The 20,234-nt window shown below is 35.6% G+C and overlaps 1 protein-coding gene across 1 annotated transcript in view; it reads left to right on the top strand.

Annotated features, from left to right (window-relative positions):
- Positions 1–20,234, top strand: part of Mical (Molecule interacting with CasL) — a 624,164-nt gene that overhangs the window by 77,041 nt on the left and 526,889 nt on the right. Inside the window, exons 3-4 of the mRNA XM_090389022.1 lie at positions 956–1,163; positions 6,786–6,902. Coding sequence (XP_090245148.1) covers positions 956–1,163; positions 6,786–6,902 — 325 coding nt within the window. The remainder of the gene's footprint in view (positions 1–955; positions 1,164–6,785; positions 6,903–20,234) is intronic.

The raw sequence follows: 20,234 nt of genomic DNA, 5'->3' as shown, positions 1-20,234 counted from the left end.
ATTTAAGTATATCTCATATTGTGAATACCTTCACAAGGTACCATAATATTGCACTACCTTGAATAAGTAATGCTTCACCAATGGACTACTGTTTCTTATTCTCAGCAGACACCACCACCACTCAGACGGCACCGTTTTAGAGCCTGTTGGGTCCTCATCAGTGTGTGGGTAGGTACCCTGGTGTTGCAATGATGACAACCCAGTTGCAAAGTATAACTCCACAATATGAGAGATGCCTGATGGTGTGCAGGTAATTAAGATCATAGAGCACTTTAGGGCTATAAGCCTCAACTTCCGAAATAGTTAACTGACTTCATGCAGAAATGGTGCATTTGCATTAACTTGCATGTCAGTTAATTTTGCAACCCGAGGCTTATAGCCCTAAAGTGCTCTATGATTTTATGCTTTTTTATTTGCTTTTATCAGTGCTTTGTCGTGTTTGGTTGTAAATTATATTGTAAGTTAAAAATGTGTATAACCCCCCTACCTGATTTATTTATATAATTATTTTAATTTTTTTTAAAGAATATGACTACATGATTCTTTCTTCAAAAATTATATATTTCAGTTTATCACTTGAAGACATGAAAAATTGGCAGTTGTAATTTTCCTAATAGTGTGAAACAGGTTATATATCCGTGTTATATACCAATTAGTAAATTTTTGATCACTTACTTTGCTGTTTATTTTACTTATTAAATATTTTCGTTAATAAATTTTTGAGAATAATTTTAATTTAATTACTGGAATACCGTGTTGTATCCTTAGCAGCAGTAATAGTCCTCTACTCTTATATTTGTAAACTTAAAATTTGCTTTTCTGGTGGTAAATTCTGTATTATTATTATTATTATTATTATTATTATATACAACTAGTAAAATAAATTTAGTGAAATAATGTGTAAAATTATAAAATAATTTGGATATCAGTGTATGATACAGTAAACTATTTTTAGGTGCTTATAATTGGAGCTGGTCCTTGTGGATTACGGACAGCAATTGAGACACAACTTCTTGGTGCCAAAGTGGTAGTGGTAGAGAAAAGAGACCGATTTTCACGAAATAATGTTCTACATCTTTGGCCATTTGTTATTCATGATCTCCGTAATCTTGGTGCTAAGAAATTTTTTGGAAAATTTTGTGCTGGTTCTATTGATCACATAAGTAAGTATGTTATTATGTGGATTCAAAATGAGCACAGACTAAATATTTTCTCTCAAATTATAAGTTGAATTTATATTATCAAATTTATTTCTCATTATATGAGATCTTTCACCCCTCTCCCATTCTTTGATTAGATTTTCAGTTTTTCCCTTCCACAAACAAATCAACCTTAAAATATATTCTGGGTTTTTTTTTTGGTTTTTTTTAATGAAAATTTGAATGCAAATAGTACAGAACGTATAGTACCTGTATGGTTGTAGGCTGAGAAGAGAGAAGATCCTTGTTATTGACATTAGACTGTAATTTCTGCAGATTTCATTTTTTTGGGAAATATGTGTGAAGGAAGTTGTTCTGCAAAAAAAAAGTAGATGAGATAAAGGAAAGAGGAGAAAGCTTGAATCTGTGAGTTTGAAGTCGGACAGTGAATGAATGATGACTGGTTGTGTCCATGTTTGTACTGCTTTAAAAGAGTGGAGGAGGGGATTACAGGATGCCAGTATGGAAGAGCATTGCCCAGTGAAGTATCTGTGTAATAGGCATGTAGCAGAAACAGAATGGCTATGAGATAGAGTGGAGAGACTTTGTAAGAGACAGGTCATTAATTAACCTGACTGCCCTCTTTTTAATGGAAATGCTTGAGAGAGGTGTTGGGGACACCACCCCATATATGGGAATACTATTCCATGGTAGAGCAGATTTAAGATTTGTATGGAGAGAATAGTTGTGTACAAGAAAAGTAATACTGAAAGTGAAAAAGAAAACCCAGGTTTTGGATGCACAGGAAGCTGTGTTTGTGATATCTTATGCCAGAAAAGATTAGAAGCTAGTGTAATTCCTTGTAGAAATGTGTGATCATGTCTAGATAACTGAATGTAATTCAAAGATGAAAAAGGGAGCAGTAGACTCTTTTTTGCAAGAATAAGACAGGACTGAGTTTTAGTTGGTTTACAGTTAGATTACAGTTGGATTACCTTGAGATCAGCATTTAAGGACTTTGTGGAATATTTTTGAGAATTTGAAGCTGTTTGTACAGGACAAGGTTTTCAAATTGGCAGGTGGACTGTAGCATGCTATCATCAGCAAAACTGTGCATAGAATTTCCATTCAGTAGAAGTCTGTAATACATAAGGGGGGGGAGAGAGTAGGAGAAAGAACTGAACCTTGGTTTTTTTGTTATTTGGTTTTTAGGAGCATTAGCAACTAAGGCCATATTGCTCCGGGAATATGCGCTGGTCATTCCTTTGACCTTTCCGCATCCTCCGCATTTGGTGGTGACGGGCTCGAGCCGCGGTCTAATCAAGAAGTGTGTGCTACGCACTACTGCTCCTTCCCACCTGGCTACGGAGGCACCCTGAACCTTGGGGAACAACAGCATTAGTAGAGAAATTAGAAGACAGGGACCCATCTACTATCATTTGTGGGGGAGTAGTCAGAGAGAAAAACTGACACCCAATTATAGAAAACATCAGCAGTCTATAAGAAGAGAGCTTGTTTAAAGACCTTTATGCCAAAAACAATAAAAAAGCCTTAGAAATATTAGAGCAACTACTTGTTTCACTGAACTTTTCCATTGAATTTGTCCAAAGATGAGTAACATGAGCCAATATATCACCTAGATCAGCACTGATGAAATCCATATTGATGATCATTGGCAATCGTTGATGTGCAGTTAGAGATCATAATAGATATAATTATCTCTGTTGCTTCTTTGTAACTAAAGAGAGATCCTGTGGACAAAATATGAAATAAATAAAACTTAAAAAAAAAAAAGTAAATATGCAGTATCTGCTGTGATACAAAGAGTAAAGTTTAATGCCTAATAAACTAATTTGAGAATCTCTCCCTATTAGATATAATATTCCTTACTGAGCAGTAAATCCATCCCTCCACCTGTCCATCTTTATACATTTGTTATCATTGCTGTTCTTTTATTAATGAAATGGGGTGTGTAGCCCTGATTTTAAAATGTAACTGACAGTTAAGGATCATCTGTCTGAGATGAAACTGGCCATCTGAGGAAATGATTAGGATGATCTCCATTGTAAGATGGAAGCCATCTTAACTAGGCACCTGCAAGATGTAATTGGGGTGTTTAAGGCTATGAATGGATTAAGTAAGCTAAATGCTGGTGTCATCTTTAAATCCCCCCCCGTGTGTGGGTGTTGCTCAGACAACACACAAGGGATACATGAATTTCAATTGAGGTAATATCCATGTTACAGGATAGATGAATGGAAATTTGCTTCCATCTGGTGTTGTGAAGTTTGATTGGATTTAAGGGAGAACTAGACAGATTATTAAAGGAAATGGACAGTTGAAGAGAAGTATTTATTTTTTTTGTCTGATGCTGTTATAAGCTTACATTCTTTGTCACTACTAATAATACTATTAAAAGTAGGATGCTAATAAGTCCGATTTTTCTGTAGATTATGATGCAATCAAAGCATCAGGATGTAACAGAGGTAGAGGTATGGTTTATATGAAATTGCAGCCAATAGCTTTGGCAATGGACCAGAATGACTGATTGCCATTTGCACTAGAATGCTTTCCCACTCAGCTTTTCAGAGTCAAGTTCGGTTTCTTAATAACTTGGTTATGTTAATTTCAATCTTAATGTGGGCATAAATGAAGTATCGATTTGCATACAAGCCAACTGTAGCCGAGTGGGTAAAGTACCTGCCCGGCAAACCAAAGGTCGCGGGTTCGATTCCCGCCTCGGGCTTGGATCAAAGTACTGCAAAAACCTTGGGAGGTGCAATATGGCCACAGAAGCCGATGCGCCAACAACTACCAAATCAAAAAAAAAAAAAAAAAAAAACAAGCCAACTGCTATATGCTAGATTCTTATCTTGAACAGCCTTAGCTTTTTTTGGAAAGCTATGGTTCATGTAAAGCACAAGAGTTTATTTTGGAATGAGTAAAGGATTTCATCCTTGTATATCTAAATAATTTCGTGATCTTACACAATTTGAACAAATGTTATTCTCTGAAGATTTAATATACTCAAACCAAGAAAATCATATAGGTCACCTTGTTATGAGCACTTGTAGTGAGAAAGGACATGAGGCTGAAAATAGCTATTAAAGAGAGGTTGCAGTGGAGATGAGACTTACCAAGTTGTTAACAAAGATTATCAGCATATCCAGTTCAAGTTGTGAACATCAAAATCACTCAAGAAAACTATTGGAGTAAGCTGACTTTTACAGAAAGTTAAAAAGTTCTGAGTGATTTTTAGGATTTGGAGAACAATAGAGTGGACAAATGGATTTCACAGTTTTGCATAAACGGATTTTTGAGTAAAATGAGGTGATATTCTGTGAGAACAGGCAAAATAGTTTGTGAAATTATAGACATAAATGGATGTCGTCGAGATTAGAAATGTGACCTTTATTTGTGATTTGAGACTATTTCTTTTTTAGTGGTTGTATCATTAATCTCAATAATCAGTTTGATTATTCATGAAATCATAATTAATAATAAAGTAAATAAGCGTTTTTTTATTAGTTTTTACCACTGAAAACTCCATAGCCAAGTTTTAAAATTCAAACATCCATATCTCAGCAATGATTCAGAATTCAGCACATGTTTATATGAACTTTTTGTTATTTTCAGGTCTTGGATCAATCTTAAGAATATGACCCAAGTGGCATGTAACACTATATAACACTATATTTTTTTGATATTATTATTAAGATTCTTGGATGTTAATTTTGCAAAAAAAAAAAAAAGAAAAAATCAAAGAAACTAATAGTAGTTAGAATTATTGGAATTAGTAGTTGCTTTGAAATCAGCATTATCAAATTTCTGAGATTCACTTATTTTAAACAAAACAGAAAACAAAAAATTATACCATATGTATACCAGTATTATATAAATATCTACATAATAAATTGTCATTATTGGTTATAATTAAATGAACAGTATTATTGCATTATTTTAATTCTTTAAAGCTTAAAGACTGTAGACTCGGCGACAATGACAATTTATTCTCACTAGATGTTACCTCATTATATATGAATGTAAATGTTGAATACACATTAGATATTATTTGGGATATGTTAAATAAAAACTCGACACCGATTAATTATACGAAGCTACCTATTAAGGAAATTTTTCACTTAATTAAACTGTTAGTTGAGACTAACTACATTACCTTTCGAGACAAGGTGTACAAACAAATTTTTGGATTACCAATGGGTTTGAGCCTGAGTGGCTTAATGTCAGAGATCTATCTCTCAACGATTGAGCAGATACATTTGACACTGTTTCGAACCCGTATCACATACTATGGGAGGTCTTTAGACGATGTTCTAGTTATTACCGATAGTAATACTATCCAAGCCATTCTACATTCGTTTAATAATATTCATTCTAGACTCAAATTTACATTGGAAAGGGAAGATACGGATACTAAGTCATTAAACTTTCTAAATTTCACGCTTACCCGGGACTCAACAAAATACAATTTAGCATCTGTCGAAAACCTACAAACACTGGTATCTTCTACATTATAATAGCTATCACCCGTTCACCTACAAAAGATCAATTATCTTTAATCAATTTCTTAATGCCTATAAATATTCAACGACGGATTCTGCTTTGGACTCAGAAATACAAATATTAACTAGCAGATTCTTAAACAGGGGTTATTCCATTACCACAATAAACCGAATTAGGGTACAAGCTAAGGATAGGATAAAAAATACTACACCAATCAACAATAGTAATATCAAAAAATACTTTATTTCTGTCCCATATGTTGAACAGTGGCACAAACAGCTTAACAGATTCTTTAAAGATACCGAATTTAAAATTGTAGCTAGGCCAATACGGAAGTTACACACTATACTGAACAATCGCTCGGTTCTTTCAGCGTTCACAACACAAATTAATGATCTGGTATACAACATTTCTTGCGGTGATTGCGACTCGTCTTATCAGGGTTCGACCCGATTTTCTCTTAATATTCGTGTAAATCAACATGAAGCCTCAGTTCGTGCTTCTCGTTCAGCAGCGTTAGAATTAGCCTTTCATGCCATTAACGAAAAACATACTTTTTTATTTAACGAGGCCAAAATACTTAACGTTCAACGTAATTATACGCAACTATTAATTTCAGAAACTGTTGAAATTAAATTACACAAGAATTCGGTTAATGTTCGGCGGCCATATTTGATCTCCGATGCGTGGACCTTTACGCGCATGCGCGAAGACAAATAATCTCTATTTAAGTATCAGGTTTAACCCGATTCGGTAATTTTCATTCCTGTGATCACGACATACGGTCGAAAAGTATTGTCAGCTTCAGGAGGGAAAATCATTTTGAATATTTTCGTTAGATTCTTTTAATTGTGTTAATTTGATTTTTAATTGTTTTAAATTGATTTGAATTGTGTTAAATTGTTTATTTAATTATTTATATTTTACTCTAATGTGCCGGTAAGTTGTCGATTTTTTCGTTTTAATTTCTGGAGGGTATCATACGGAAGTGTTCTACGCACTATATTGAGGCAAACTCCTCTTATTATTCTACTAATATTATTATCAACATAGAACATATTGAGTAGTACAGCTCTGATTCATACTATCTAATTGTTTTAATTCATACATTTACTTTTATAGGTATTCGACAACTTCAGCTTATTCTTTTAAAAGTAGCACTACTTTTAGGAGTAGAGGTCCATGAAAATGTAACTTTTAAAGGTTTGGTAGAACCTTCTGAAGACCAGTTACAAGAACGTAAGTTTTTTTTTTATTGCTTTAAAGTTTAGTCAAATGTTGAGCTGGTAATTCAACTGTGGTAGCTACTTAGGAAAAGAGTATAATAATATTGATATGTATTTAAACGGTAATAAAAATTAATCTCTAATTTAGCTCGAAGGTAGTTGAAATTTCAATTATCATACAACTTCTTAATGTCACAGAATGCATATTGTTTGTTCTAATTAATTTCAACTTTGGGGGGGAGATAAATGAGAAAGATGTGGATATATGCAAAAAATATGTAGATTTGAGTGTTTAAACCTATTTAACTATTTTCAGAGTTCGTAGGATAGAAATTTGCCCAGTGTTTTGCATATTTAATTCAAAATTGTTTTTCTCTTAGCCTACCTCTCTTCCTGTATGGTTTAAAAATTTATATTTACTACAATTGATATACGTCAACTGTAGTAATTTTGCAATTTCAATACAACGATTGAGCAGATAAAAAGGGTTGTGTGATAAATTTCTAGCCTAGCATAGGAGTTATCTTATGTTGAATTTACACAAATTTTCGATGTAGTCTCTTTCTAAAACCCAGTGTACTTTTTTCCAACGGTGCTTCAGATTCATGATCTCAGAGTAGTAATTAGTAGTAATATTAGCCATATGGCACAAAGAAACCTGAGGCTTATGCTGCACCAGCCAAAAAAAAATTCCCGAGTAACCCTGAGAGAGAGAGAGAGAGTCAGAAGTAGAAGGGAATCACCAAGGAAGAGAAGAATGATGATATCCAGCTCAGGACCCTGGGTTTACCAAGCCCATACTCACCAGATGTGAGCCCTGGGTTATAGTCACTTTGTTTAAAATCCTCGAAATAGGAGTGTGCAGCCACTAACACCTTGTCATCCTTCCAAACAAGTTGGTTTCTAGTTTCAAGAATGGGTGGAAATCAATCTGGCAAGTACAGTTGATTATGTTTATGCTTCAGGAAGTATGAGAAGTATAAACATATAATCAAGTGTGATGTCACTTATTGGAATAATTTGTTTAATTTCTGTATCTAATAATTTCATCCATGATGGTAATTTGGTTTATCAGCAAAATGTACATCTACGGGTAGTCTAGCTTCTTTTTTTTTTTTTTTTTTTTTTTTTATGTGAACCCCAAACACAAGAGGTATTAGAACCTATAGTACTTAGTACCGTGCTTGGGTTGGAGGTTGAGAAGACGAAAGAAGATATTTGTTGACATTGGACTTGAACTTCTGTAGATTGTAATTTTCAGGAAATACATATGAGGGAAGGTTGTTCCAGAAAACGGCAGTTGAATGCATAAATGAAGAAGATGAAAAGTTGGTTCTGTGGGTTTGAATTTGGACAGTAAATGGATGTTGGCTGGTGGCGGCATGTGTTCGGACTGTTTTGATGGAGAGAGCGGGAATTATAGAAGCCAATTCAGAAGAACAGTGCCCATGGAAGCATCTGTAGAAGAGGCATGCAGCAGAAACAGTACGTCTATGAGAAAGCGAGTGGAGAGACTCTGTTAGAGATGAATCATTAATTAACCTAACTGCCCTCTTCTGAATGGAATCAAGAAGCCTGAGAGAGGTTTTGGGGGCACCACCCCAGATGTGGGAACAATATTCCACGGCAGGGCGGATTTGCGATTTATACAGAGTGAGCAGCTGTTTGGAAGAAAAGTAACGCCTAGAGCAAAAGAGAAAACCAAGTTTTTTAGATGCAGAGGAAGCAATATTTGTAATGTGCTTGTGCCAAGAGAGATTAGAAGTCAGGGTAATCCCCAAAAGAGATATATCATTTTGCCTAGAAATCGGATTGTCACTAAAGTTAAGCATAGGAGCAGAAGAATCCTTTTTGCAAGATATAAGACAAGACTGAGTTTTAGAAGGGTTGAAATCAACTAAGTTGTCTTTGCCCCACTGGAGAATTACCTGAAGATCGGCATTTAAGGAATTGGCAGCAGATTTTCGAGAACTTGAAGCAGATTGAGCAGGACAAGGTTTCTCAAAATGGAAAGTTGAATGCAATGTGCTATCATCGGCAAAACTATGGATAGGATTTCCAGTCAATGGAAGAAGGTCATTGATATATAAGAGGAAAAGAGTGGGGGAAAGAACTGAACCTTGGGGAACACCGGCATTAGTGGAGAAGTTAGAAGACAGAGAGCCATTTACCATCACCCTCAGTGAACGATCAGAGAGAAAACTGGATAACCAATTACTAAAAACAGTTGGCAAACCATAAGATGGAACCTTGTTTAGAACACCTTTATGCCAAACACGATCAAAAGCCTTTGAGATGTCAAGAGCAACTTCTTGTGTTTCACCGAACCTTTCCATTGAATTACTCCATAAATGGGTAACATAAGCCAGAATATCACCAGTGGATCGACACTGACGGAATCCATACTGGCGATCGTTGATCAGACGGAAGGTTTCTATGTAGTTTAAGAGTTGGCGGTTAATTGATTTCTCCATTACTTTAGAAAGAGTGGAAGTAATTGCAATGGGACGATAATTGGATGGGAGGGATTTGTCACCCTTTTTAGGAACTGGCTGGATATGAGCAAATTTCCAAGCAGAAGGAAAAACACCTTTGGAATAAGAAAGTGAAAAAAGGCGGCAAAGAATAGGAGTAAGTTCAGGAGCACAGGTTTTGAGAATAAGTGGAGAAATACCATCAGGACCTGGAGCTTTCTTAGCATCAAGATTCATCAAAATCCTTCTGATATCCTTTTGACGGAAGACCACAGGAGGCATTGAATGGAGCGTGTTAGGAATGGTGGGAGGTGTTTTACCAAGATCATTAATACATGAGCTCGAAGAAAAATGGGATGCTAGCAGGTCAGCTTTATCCTTGGCTGAAGTGACAACAGAACCATCTGGTTTGGACAGAGGTGGGAGCAGAGATGGGCAAAAGTTGCGGCCAATAGCTTTGGCAAGAGACCAGAATGCTCGGCTACCATTAGGACAAGAAGCAAGTTTTCTACTCTTAGCCTGTTCAAACTCTAGTTTGGACTGATTAATAACTGCTTTACAATTGTTGCGAGCTTTGGTGTAGACAGAAAATGAAACTGAAGAATTAGAAACGAGCCAATTACGATATGCAACGTTCTTCTCTTGGACAGCCTTAGCACATTTATTGGAAAACCAAGGTTTAGATAAAGGACGAGATTTTAAAGTGGAGTGTGGGATAAAGGATTCCATTCCTGCAAGAATAATTTCACTGACACGATCTGAGCAAACGTTGACATCAGAAGTTTTGAAACAGTAATCAGACCAGGGAAAAGAAGAAAAGAAGTCTCGCAGGTCATCCCATTTTGCATTCTTGTAATGCCAAACAATACAAGGTTGGGAATAGCCATGAGATAAAGGTTCCATTGGAGAAGAGACAATCACCAAGTTGTGATCTGAAGTGCCTAAAGGACCTCTCACTTCGACCTTGTACTTAGAAGGGTTGTTTGTGAGAAAAAGATCAAGCGTATTGGCTGTATGATTAGGATTGTCCGGTATTCTTGTAGGTAAATGAACAATCTGTGCTAGGTCATTAGTAATTGCAAAAGCCTCAGCATCTCGACCTGGGTCGGTGTGAATAGAAAACGGAAGCCAGCTGGAGTTGTGAACATTAAAATCACCAAGGAAAATTACCTCACTGTTAAGAAAGTTGGACTGGAGAAAGTCAAGTTGCAAAGAGAGGAAGTCAAAGAGCTCCAAGTGATTAGTGGAGTTGGGAGAACGGTAGAGACAACAGATGAATTTGACACAATGAGGTAGAGAGATTTTAAGCCAGAGAAGATCAAAGAGAGGAGATTCCAAATTGCCAAGTCTCTGACAGGGAATATCAGAACGGACATATGCACAAGTACCACCTTTGAGGCGAAAGGAATCATACAGCAAATAATTTGGACATCTGAGATGAGTAGTAGTTGAATCAACCGATAACTGAGATTCAGTCAGAAAAAGTACATGGGGTTTGGAAGAATGCAAGTGGAAATGGACATCGTTGCGATTAGAATTGAGACCACGTATATTTGTGAAATGAATTAGGAAGTCCTTGGGAGGTTTAGATCTTTTCGCAGATAAGCTTGTTCTATTATTTTGACAATTCATGGTGTATTCAATAGTAAGAAAAAGTGGGTGGGACATGCTGTATGAAGTAATGAAATTTTGGGATATGGCGTACATGTGGTAAGAATATACCCAGATCCTTGACATAACGTGGCCTCGACAATGCTCCCCGCATACACACTACTCGGACCCCCTCCAGTCACTATCTGGCAGAGTAGAGGTAGCAAGATTATACACTAGCTGATCCGGAAGCCTCCTAGAGAGTTACCAATGGGTTTGGTCCGGTGTACTAACTAGGGGCCGGCCTGCGAACACAGTTTTAGAGCTGTACCCTCGAAATGTAAGGAATATTGGATCTCGCCACGACATTCATCATAACCTCAAAAATCATCAATCATACTGCATGATTGAAGAGATAGGGAAGGGTTGGCCGGACCTTAGCTCTAGAGACTAAACATGGGTTCCACCACTTCAAGCCTCCAATAAGCAGAGTGGTGGTATTTCACCGGTTGATGAGAGTCATCTACCACCTAGTACTGCCTGGTAACATAGAGGGGCGTCGTTCCTCGATGTGGTGTGGGCGCCACACCTCGACCCCTGCTTACGTTGGTTCACACCTGGGTGGTCACCCACCATGTACTTGTGCATGGAGGTTATACCCAGGATTACTAACAGTCCCACCATCATGAAGGTGCAAGCAGAGGATTTGGCTGTGATAGATCGTCCGGACTTCGCCGAAATTGGGTCCACTTGACTTGAGTGTCACCCGAATATCAGTTCCATCAGCGTTTTAGACTCCCAGGTAGCAAGTACAGCTTGTCTGGCATATCTGAGAGAATGTCTGTGACAACCTCAAGGACCAACTTGTATCATTTCTGATTTATTTCTCTACTGGTCTGAAATTCTCTCTCTCCTCCACAAGACATTCTACTATTTAGATGTGTCGATGATCTTTGTGTGCTTAATTGTCCAAATTTTTTGAAGTTTTTGGCCATCTATATACGCAGGAACTTTTTTGGAAAAGACTAATTCTTGTGACCATATTGCAAATTACTTGAGCCTGAATGTTAACATTGATAATGGGCAAACCAGTATTAATCTTTATAATAAATGTGATTATTCTCTCAATTTTGAGGTATTTAATTTTTCTCATTGGTTAACAAATATTCCTAGGAGTGTTCATTCTAATATCATAATTTCCCAGTATGTCAGGATTGTCACCATCTGCAATAATTACAAGATTGGTGTTTCTGGCATTAAAAAAATTCTTCCTTAAACTCATTGTCAACTCTTTTCTCTCTCTCCTTATGTGAGTTGTCATTTTCTTAAAGCTTCTCAATATTGTTAATTAAAAAAAAAAAAAAAAATTCCAAACTATATTGATGTTCAGCAGAACTTTTTTTTTTTTTTTTTGTGGTTGGCTTATTGTATTGTTATGTGATATATCACACATTTTGGGCCTTGGTATTGGCACTGGTTAAGATTTGTTAACTGTTGACTTGTAATCATGACTATATTTAATATATTCAAAATATATAAAAAAAAATTATACATAATACATCTACAACTCCTCCCTTTCCTTTTCCTTTTTATTTTTTTATCTACTGTCACTGTTTAATTACTTTTTTAAAACTATACTTCACCTTCTGATTTATTTCCAATTCCTTTATATTTTTGTCCAATTATATTTCAACTTCGGCATGAATTTCTACTAATTTCATAAATTCCTAACCTCTCGTTATCTAGGTTAGTATATTCTGTAAATAGCATGCATGGGATTATATGTGGTGACATATTATTACGTATGATGTTTTCTATAAAATGTATGCATTTTTTTTTTTAACTGCTATTAGTTTAAGTTTTATATTTCAAAGTTTCTAGTTTTTAGTTATTCTTTACGCCTTTCAATTTTGGTAAGTTGTGTTCTTGTTCTCCTTCTGTATATATTTACTGTCTCTGTGGTGTAAACTGGAAAATACATGCCTGTCATCCACATAAATAATCCCTCCCTTCTACTTCTAGTAGTAGTAGTAGTGGCATGTGATGCAAGAAAGCAAATGTATGAGCTTATGCAGCATCAGCCAAAAAAAAAAAAAATCACACCATTCCCTCCAAATGCCTGTCCAGTTCCTCCCTAAATTTATTCAACCTATCAACTTCCACAACGACAGTTGGAAGTTTGTTCCAGCAATTAACCACCCGCTGGCTAAAGGCAAATTTCCGCACATCTATTCTACATCTGTCCTTTCTTAATTTGAATTTATGCCCCCTTAGGTTCGTAATCCGAACAAGTGGAAGGATCCCATCAGAATTCAGCGTGCTGAACCCATTCAAGGCCTTATACACCTCAATCAGATCACCGCGCAGGTGCCTAGTCTCCAGCCACTGCAGTTTGCAGAACTTAAGCCTCTCTTGATAAGAGAATCCCTTCATTCCCCTCACCAATCTTGTTGCCCTTCTCTGTACACGCTCAAGTAAATCTACATCCTTCCTAAAATGAGGCCTCCAGACCTGTACGCAGTACTCAAGGCATGGCCTGACCATTGCCTTATACAGAGGGATAATCACCTCCTTTTCCCTGCTTCTGTAGCCGACCAGGCTAGCCAGGTGGGTAAAGTGCCTGCCTGGCAACCCAAAGGTCACGGGTTCGAATCCAGCCTCGGGCTTGGATCACAGTAAAATGCAAAAACTTTGCGAGGTGCATTATGGCCACAGAAGCCGATGCGCCAATAACTAACAAAAAAAAAAAAAAAAAAAAATTCTGTGTCTGTTTATTTTAGTTTGTATTAATTAAAATCTTTAATTAAATTTTATTTTCTGCTAATTCTTTGTCTGTACCTTTATTGGCATGTATTTTACATCACAAATAGATACATTTGCCATTATTGCTTACAATTCCAGTGGTTCACACCTGACAATGATGATGTTGGGGTTGTGAATTGCATGGCAATGTTCCTTGATTAAATGTGTCATTCAGCTATATTTTTCTTTGATTAAATTTATATGTATTATATTAATTATCTACTTTCTCTCTCTCTCTCTCTCTCTCTCTCTCTCTCTCTCTGCCCCCATTAATTTTTCTCCTTGGATTGCATTTGCCTACTTTATTGCTTCCTCCTTTTAATTTTTATATACAGTAGTCCCTCATTATAATGCGGTTCGCTTTATGCTGATTTGCTATAGTGCTGTTCTTATATTATAACCCATATCTCACTATAACATTGTCACAACTGTTTGCTGTTTTACAAGTGTACAGATTGGATTTTTGGCATGTTTAAAAAACGTTTCATCTGATGTAGTTGATAGCATGAGAATGAATAGTAAAATAGCATTAAGATGTTTCCCTCACCGACTTGAGAAATTTTCCCACCCTCAGTGAAATTCTCTCCTACCCTAATTTAATTACAGTGATTTGTTACATAGTTCCTAGATCAATATTCAAAAAAATTATCAAGTTAAGGAATATTGCAGTATTTCTTGTAATTGCATTATATGCATTTATCCGAAGTGTAGTCATCACTCCGTACAGTGTTAGATATCGTCCGTAACGGACAGTTTACTCGAACATTGTATCACAATTAATGCAACACAGTTACATTTTCAAAGGTTTAATAATGGTGGATAAGAATGAAAAAGCAACAACGTCTGGATGTGGTATGAAGACTATAAAGGTAAGAAAACGACTGAGTTTAAAAATTAAATTAGACGTTTTGAAGTGAATCGATTCTGGTCAACGACAAGTGGATGTGTGCACAATAATTTAGGAATGGCAGGTTCAACTTTAAGAACAATTATAAAAAATAAAGAATTAATTTTAGCAGCGGAAAAGACAGCTGTTCCATTATTTATTAGGAAACTCACAAATACATGTTACCTTATGGGAATATGGTGCTTGCTTAGCGCTCTGTTTTTCTGGAACGAATTATCAGCGTTAAGTGTGAACATGCACTACTTCTCCACAAAGTCTCCAGTTTTATTGATGCATTTGTCCCAATGATGGATCAGTTTATCAATACCAGTACTGAAGAAATCTGTGCCCACCACCAGTAACTAGCATCGCACCGCCTGATGAACTTCCTCATCCATGATGAAATGCTTTCCTGAAAGGTGTTTTTTCAGAGGACCGAACAAATGGAAGTCTGAAGGCACTAAGTCTGAGCTGTAGGGAGGATGTGACAGAGTTTCCCAACGATTACAGCACAACCACTCACGAGTGGTGTAGGCAGTGTGCGGAGGTGCGTTGTCATGCAACAAATTCACGCCGCTTGTCAGGAGTCCTGGTCATTTGCGTCGAATGTTGGCTTTCAGTTTTCCAACGTTGCACAGTAAAGCTGTGCATTGATTGTTCCTCTCTTCTTCAAGAAATCCACCAACAGAATGCCTTGGCGATCCCAGAACACTGTGGCCATGACTTTTCGGACACTGGGAACAGTTTTTAACATTACCCACCTCGTCCAACCGTCCCCTCTAATGCCTAATTATTTTGTAAATTATTTATACTACTCACTTTCACAACATCAGATGGTAGTTTGTTCTGGTGATCAGTTACTATCTGTGCGAAAGCAAATTTTCACACATCTGTCCATCTTTTTCAATGTTTGTTCCTTAGAAAACTATCCTCAAAGGCTTAGAAAACTGTCCTCATAAAGTCTTAGGAAAAGTCTTAGTAAACTAACCAGTTTTAGTATATTTCAGTTTTAGAATGAATATTGTTGCCATAGGAGAAATAAAAAAAAAATATTACTCTTCATATGTGACTGCACCATGAACATTTTAATTTTGAATTAAATATAATTGCATACATCTACTTGTGTCATGAAAATTAAGTATCTTTTTACAAAAAGAATTTTACCTGTGGGCATGCCAGTAGTTTTTCTCTTCTCACATACACACTCAGTTAATATGTAAAAATTTGCCTCATTTATAATGTTAACCCAGTGGTGTTGTTGTTGTTGCTGCTGCATCTCATAGCTCCAAAATAACGATCGTGCATTACTCCTTAAGTAAATATCTGAAAATTTTCTAACTTCCTAAATACAGAAGTTTTACTGCATTGGTTTTTGAAGAAACTTTTATGCAGAGTAATTGCATAAAAGGAATTGCACCCCTGTTAGATGCAGTCCCTCTAACTTTGCAGCTATTTCAGTGAAGAGTGGTGTGGGACTTAATGGGTGCTGATATTGCTATGAAGTTTTGAATTACACATTTGTGTATAGTTAAAGATTATGTATTTTTCCTCTTATTAATTTTTACAAATATAATTTTATGAATATGTTTTTAGTCTGTGTATACTATAATCTATTCTATTTTTACGTTTGTATTTTGACATGGTAGCCTTCTTGAAAGGTTACTAAAAATCCTTTTTATCGCACACTATAGCCTCAGTTGCTTTTGCACCAGAAAAACAGAAACCAACTAATTCTTCCCATCTCCAAATTTGCATAAACATTTGCAAGCCACTCTGTCCACTTCATCTGTCTGTCCCCTCTAATAATCTAATTCTTCCTAAACTTATTCAAACTACAACCCACTTCCACAACATCCAGTGAGGGCTTGTTTCAACAATCAGTTACTCTTTAGCTGAAGCGAATTTCTGCACATCTGCCTTTGAAGCCATCATTTTTCAATTTATGTCCCCTTGAGTGTGTGTTGTCTGAGATAGGGCAGGAATACCATTATTAATTTTACTCAATCTGTTTAAAGCATTAAACACTTCAATCAAGTCTCCTTGCATGTGCTTAGTTTCCAAGTGCTACAATTTGCCAAACTGAATTCTTTTGAGGTGAGAATACCTACCCCTGTATGCTTTCATTTATCTAGTTGCTCTTCTCTGCAACCATTGCAAGAGAACAACTTTCATAAAATGAGGCTTCTGCCCTGTATACAGTACTGAAGACACAACCTTCTGGCTATGTCTTCAGGTTTTCTTGCTTTCTTCTTATTGCCAGGCTCCAGGTCAAAGTTTTGACTGAAGCAGAAGTTGTGCTATATGTTACTGCAGATGAAGAGGAACAGGACAACAGTTAAATGAGGAAGAAACTGGTGCTGTACATAGTGAAGTATTTTCAGCTTTTGATATGGGATTGAAATGGTTAAAAAGGCAAGAAGAATGTAATTTAACCAAAGTTCTGTTGATAAGAAGCATTTGGGATTTATCTGTTAATAGAAGATTAGGTAGCTTCAAACCAAGAAAAATTAATGATTTTTATGTGATAGAAATTGTGTATTGTTATTTGTTAAATATGCTTCCTCATAAAACAAATACCCTAGATACCTATATATATTAATGGACTTGCGGTAGGTAGTATATAAATTCGTGAAATATGTAATATTTGATACATTTAAATCATTATCCAAGATTTATATAGTGTCTGTCAATAAATGTCTTATGTAACTGAACTTTTTAAATGTAAATTATTGTATGTATAAACAAATTTGTGTATGTGAACGTATACTGTAAACATACATATCATTATAAATACAGACCAATTAAAAAAATTTCTTATGACTAAATAGAAACTGAAAATTTCAATTTAGTCATAAGAAAATAGCTTTTCATTGTTTACCTGGGAAGGGCTTGACATTCATTATTCCAGATAATGCTAGTTTCTAAGAAATGCTCTCTGATGTTTTACTGCTGAAAGTAAATCGGAACTACATTTTTAATGGAAATTTTGAAAGTTACTTGAAATTTGCTCTATCATGTCAGTATTTTACAAATAAAAAATATATAGCTGTGTTTTTTACAAAAGGTTATTTTTATTTAAAAATACTGATAAAAATATGTAAAAGCAGAAATATCAAAAGCACAGAAATATCTACGCTTGACAGGACAGATGGCTGAAAACTTTCTTATACACTAGACTGGATTAAACTTGCACATTTTTGATTTCCTTAGGCAACTAGTTTTTGTCGCTGTTTCTCTTTTTAGCATCCAGCAGTAGTTGACTCCTTGGTACATTTTTTTCCTATTTTCTATATACTCTGATGGAATTTTTCTCCATGCTCTTCATTTAAACCCTTAAGTTTTCTGGGAAATAGTTGGGGTAAGAATGCAAGAAGTATACCTTAACATTTATATTGTAGCTTTATTTTCTGGCCTTCTCCAGCATGTCACTTATGACTATTAGTTAGGAACATTATGGCCCTGCTGCCCTTGTGCCGTAAAGCCCATAAACAAACAACAACAACTTATGACTGTCTCATAATCTTGACTGTTGTTGTTTCCCAAAAAATTATGTACTACATTTTTAAAGTCCAGGTATCTCTTTCGTTCATGAATTCTTCAAATATAGCCTAGCAGTGGCTTGCAGACTTGAGGTTCAACAAAAATTCTTACTTTGATTTTTTTTTTTGTATGTAAGCAATGGGAATTTATGTAAACATACTTAAAACAAATTCCTTTATTCAGGGTTCAGACAAATGTTTCCATTAAACATAGCTTTATTTACAGAGACAGTTAACAGTACTTTGTATTAATATACTAGTGGCTTATTTTTACTGTTCTTTGAACTTGGTGTGCGAGAGACTGTCTTGGTGGACACACTTTCCTTTTCATTGTTCACTTCTTACTCGACCATCCCACTCACACAGAAAGCAAGGCATTTTTGTATAACCAAGTTGTTGACCGAGTAGCAAATCAGTAACTTTAAAATCGCTGCTTACTAGCCAACCATGATCCTTGTACTGAATTTTTCTCAGAAAAAGCTAAGCATTTTTTTAAATTTTCTTTTAAGTGTGCAGAATAGTCTAAGATGAATAGATCCAAGGTGAATTGAAGACTATTTCTTCATTGATTACCACGAAAAAGCAGTGTGTTTGGTGTGTTAGGAGACTGAGTTTTTAAAAAATATAATTTAAAATGACACTGATTCCAATCATAAACCTTATGATCAACATAAAGGAGTGCTGCGAAAAGAAAAGTGTTCAAAGTTACAAAATGAATTAAGAAAACAACAAAACATACTGAAAACATATCAGTCAAGAAACTTATCTGCTGTACGTGCCAGTTATCAAGTTGCACATTTGATCGCTTTTGAAAGTAAACCGTTCAATGATGATGAATTTGTCAAGCGTTGTTTGTTAAAAGTTGTGAAAGAAATTTGTCCAGAGAAACGGACAATGATCCTAGACATTAGTTTGTCTCGACAAACAGTTATGCGAAGAGTAGAAGATATTGGAAAGAATTTGTTCGAACAACTTTTGGAAAACATAAAACAAATGAAATATTTTAGTGTGGCACTGGGTGACAATACTGACGTAAATGGCACAGCCCAACTCCTCATCTTCATACGTGGAATTAATGATAATTTTGTACCAGTTCAAGATTTAGCTGATCTACAGGCTATGCTCAGAACAACTACAGGTGAAAATCTTTTTGAAAATTTTTGCCAATCTTTCGAAAAGTTAGGATTAAATATTAAAAACCTGGTTGAAGTCACAACTGGTGGTGCAGAATATATGATTGGTGAAATCATTGGGCTCATGGGTAGAATAACCAAGAAAATGATAAATATCGGAGCTGAAACTCTGATTGGAATTCACTGCATTGTGCATCAGGAAGCTCTTCATGGGGAAGTATTGGATCTCCTACACGTTATGAATGTGGTTATTTCAACTGTAAATTTTACAAGATCGCATGGCCTTAATGTGGCTGTTGAAACATCACCGAATCTTTCAACACAGAAAAAAGGAAACCAATTAAACAACTATCAAATACGAAGTGACTGTTTGATCTTGCAATTCATACATACATTTCTAGTCATTTAAATGCTCTTAATTTAAAACTACAAGGAAAAGGAAAATTGGTCTGATTTGTTTGGTGACATCAAATCATTTCAGAATAAGTTGTTATTATTTAAATCCCAGTTGAGCAAGACAATTTAGTTCACTTTGAATGTTGTGCTGAGCTAAAGGAGAAACACATTTCCAAAGAATCGTTGCCTTTCGTTATTACAGTCACTTTTTGACAGGTTTGAAAGTCGATTTTCTGATATCAAATCCCATGAAAAAACATAAGCTTTTCAACCCATTCACTTCTATGACTGAAAACTACAATCCCAGATAGCAACTTTAAATTATTGATCTTCAAGCCAAAATATGATTCAAAAATAAGTATACAGACTGCAAAAATAAACTATTTGAATTCTACAAGGCTTTCCCATTTGAAGATTTTCCACTAATTAAAGAAAATGCCATGAAATCCGAACATGTTTGCAAGCGGATTTTTTTTTCACTCGTAAAATCAAATAAATATTTAAAACAGAATAACAGATGAGCTT

The sequence above is a fragment of the Mastigoproctus giganteus genome, chromosome 14 (genome assembly GCF_048544385.1).
Source record: "Mastigoproctus giganteus isolate SK-2022 chromosome 14, ASM4854438v1, whole genome shotgun sequence".
NCBI lineage: Eukaryota > Metazoa > Arthropoda > Arachnida > Uropygi > Thelyphonidae > Mastigoproctus > Mastigoproctus giganteus.
Note: the sequence above shows the minus strand (reverse complement) of the source record. Positions and strands in the feature narration are given on the sequence as shown.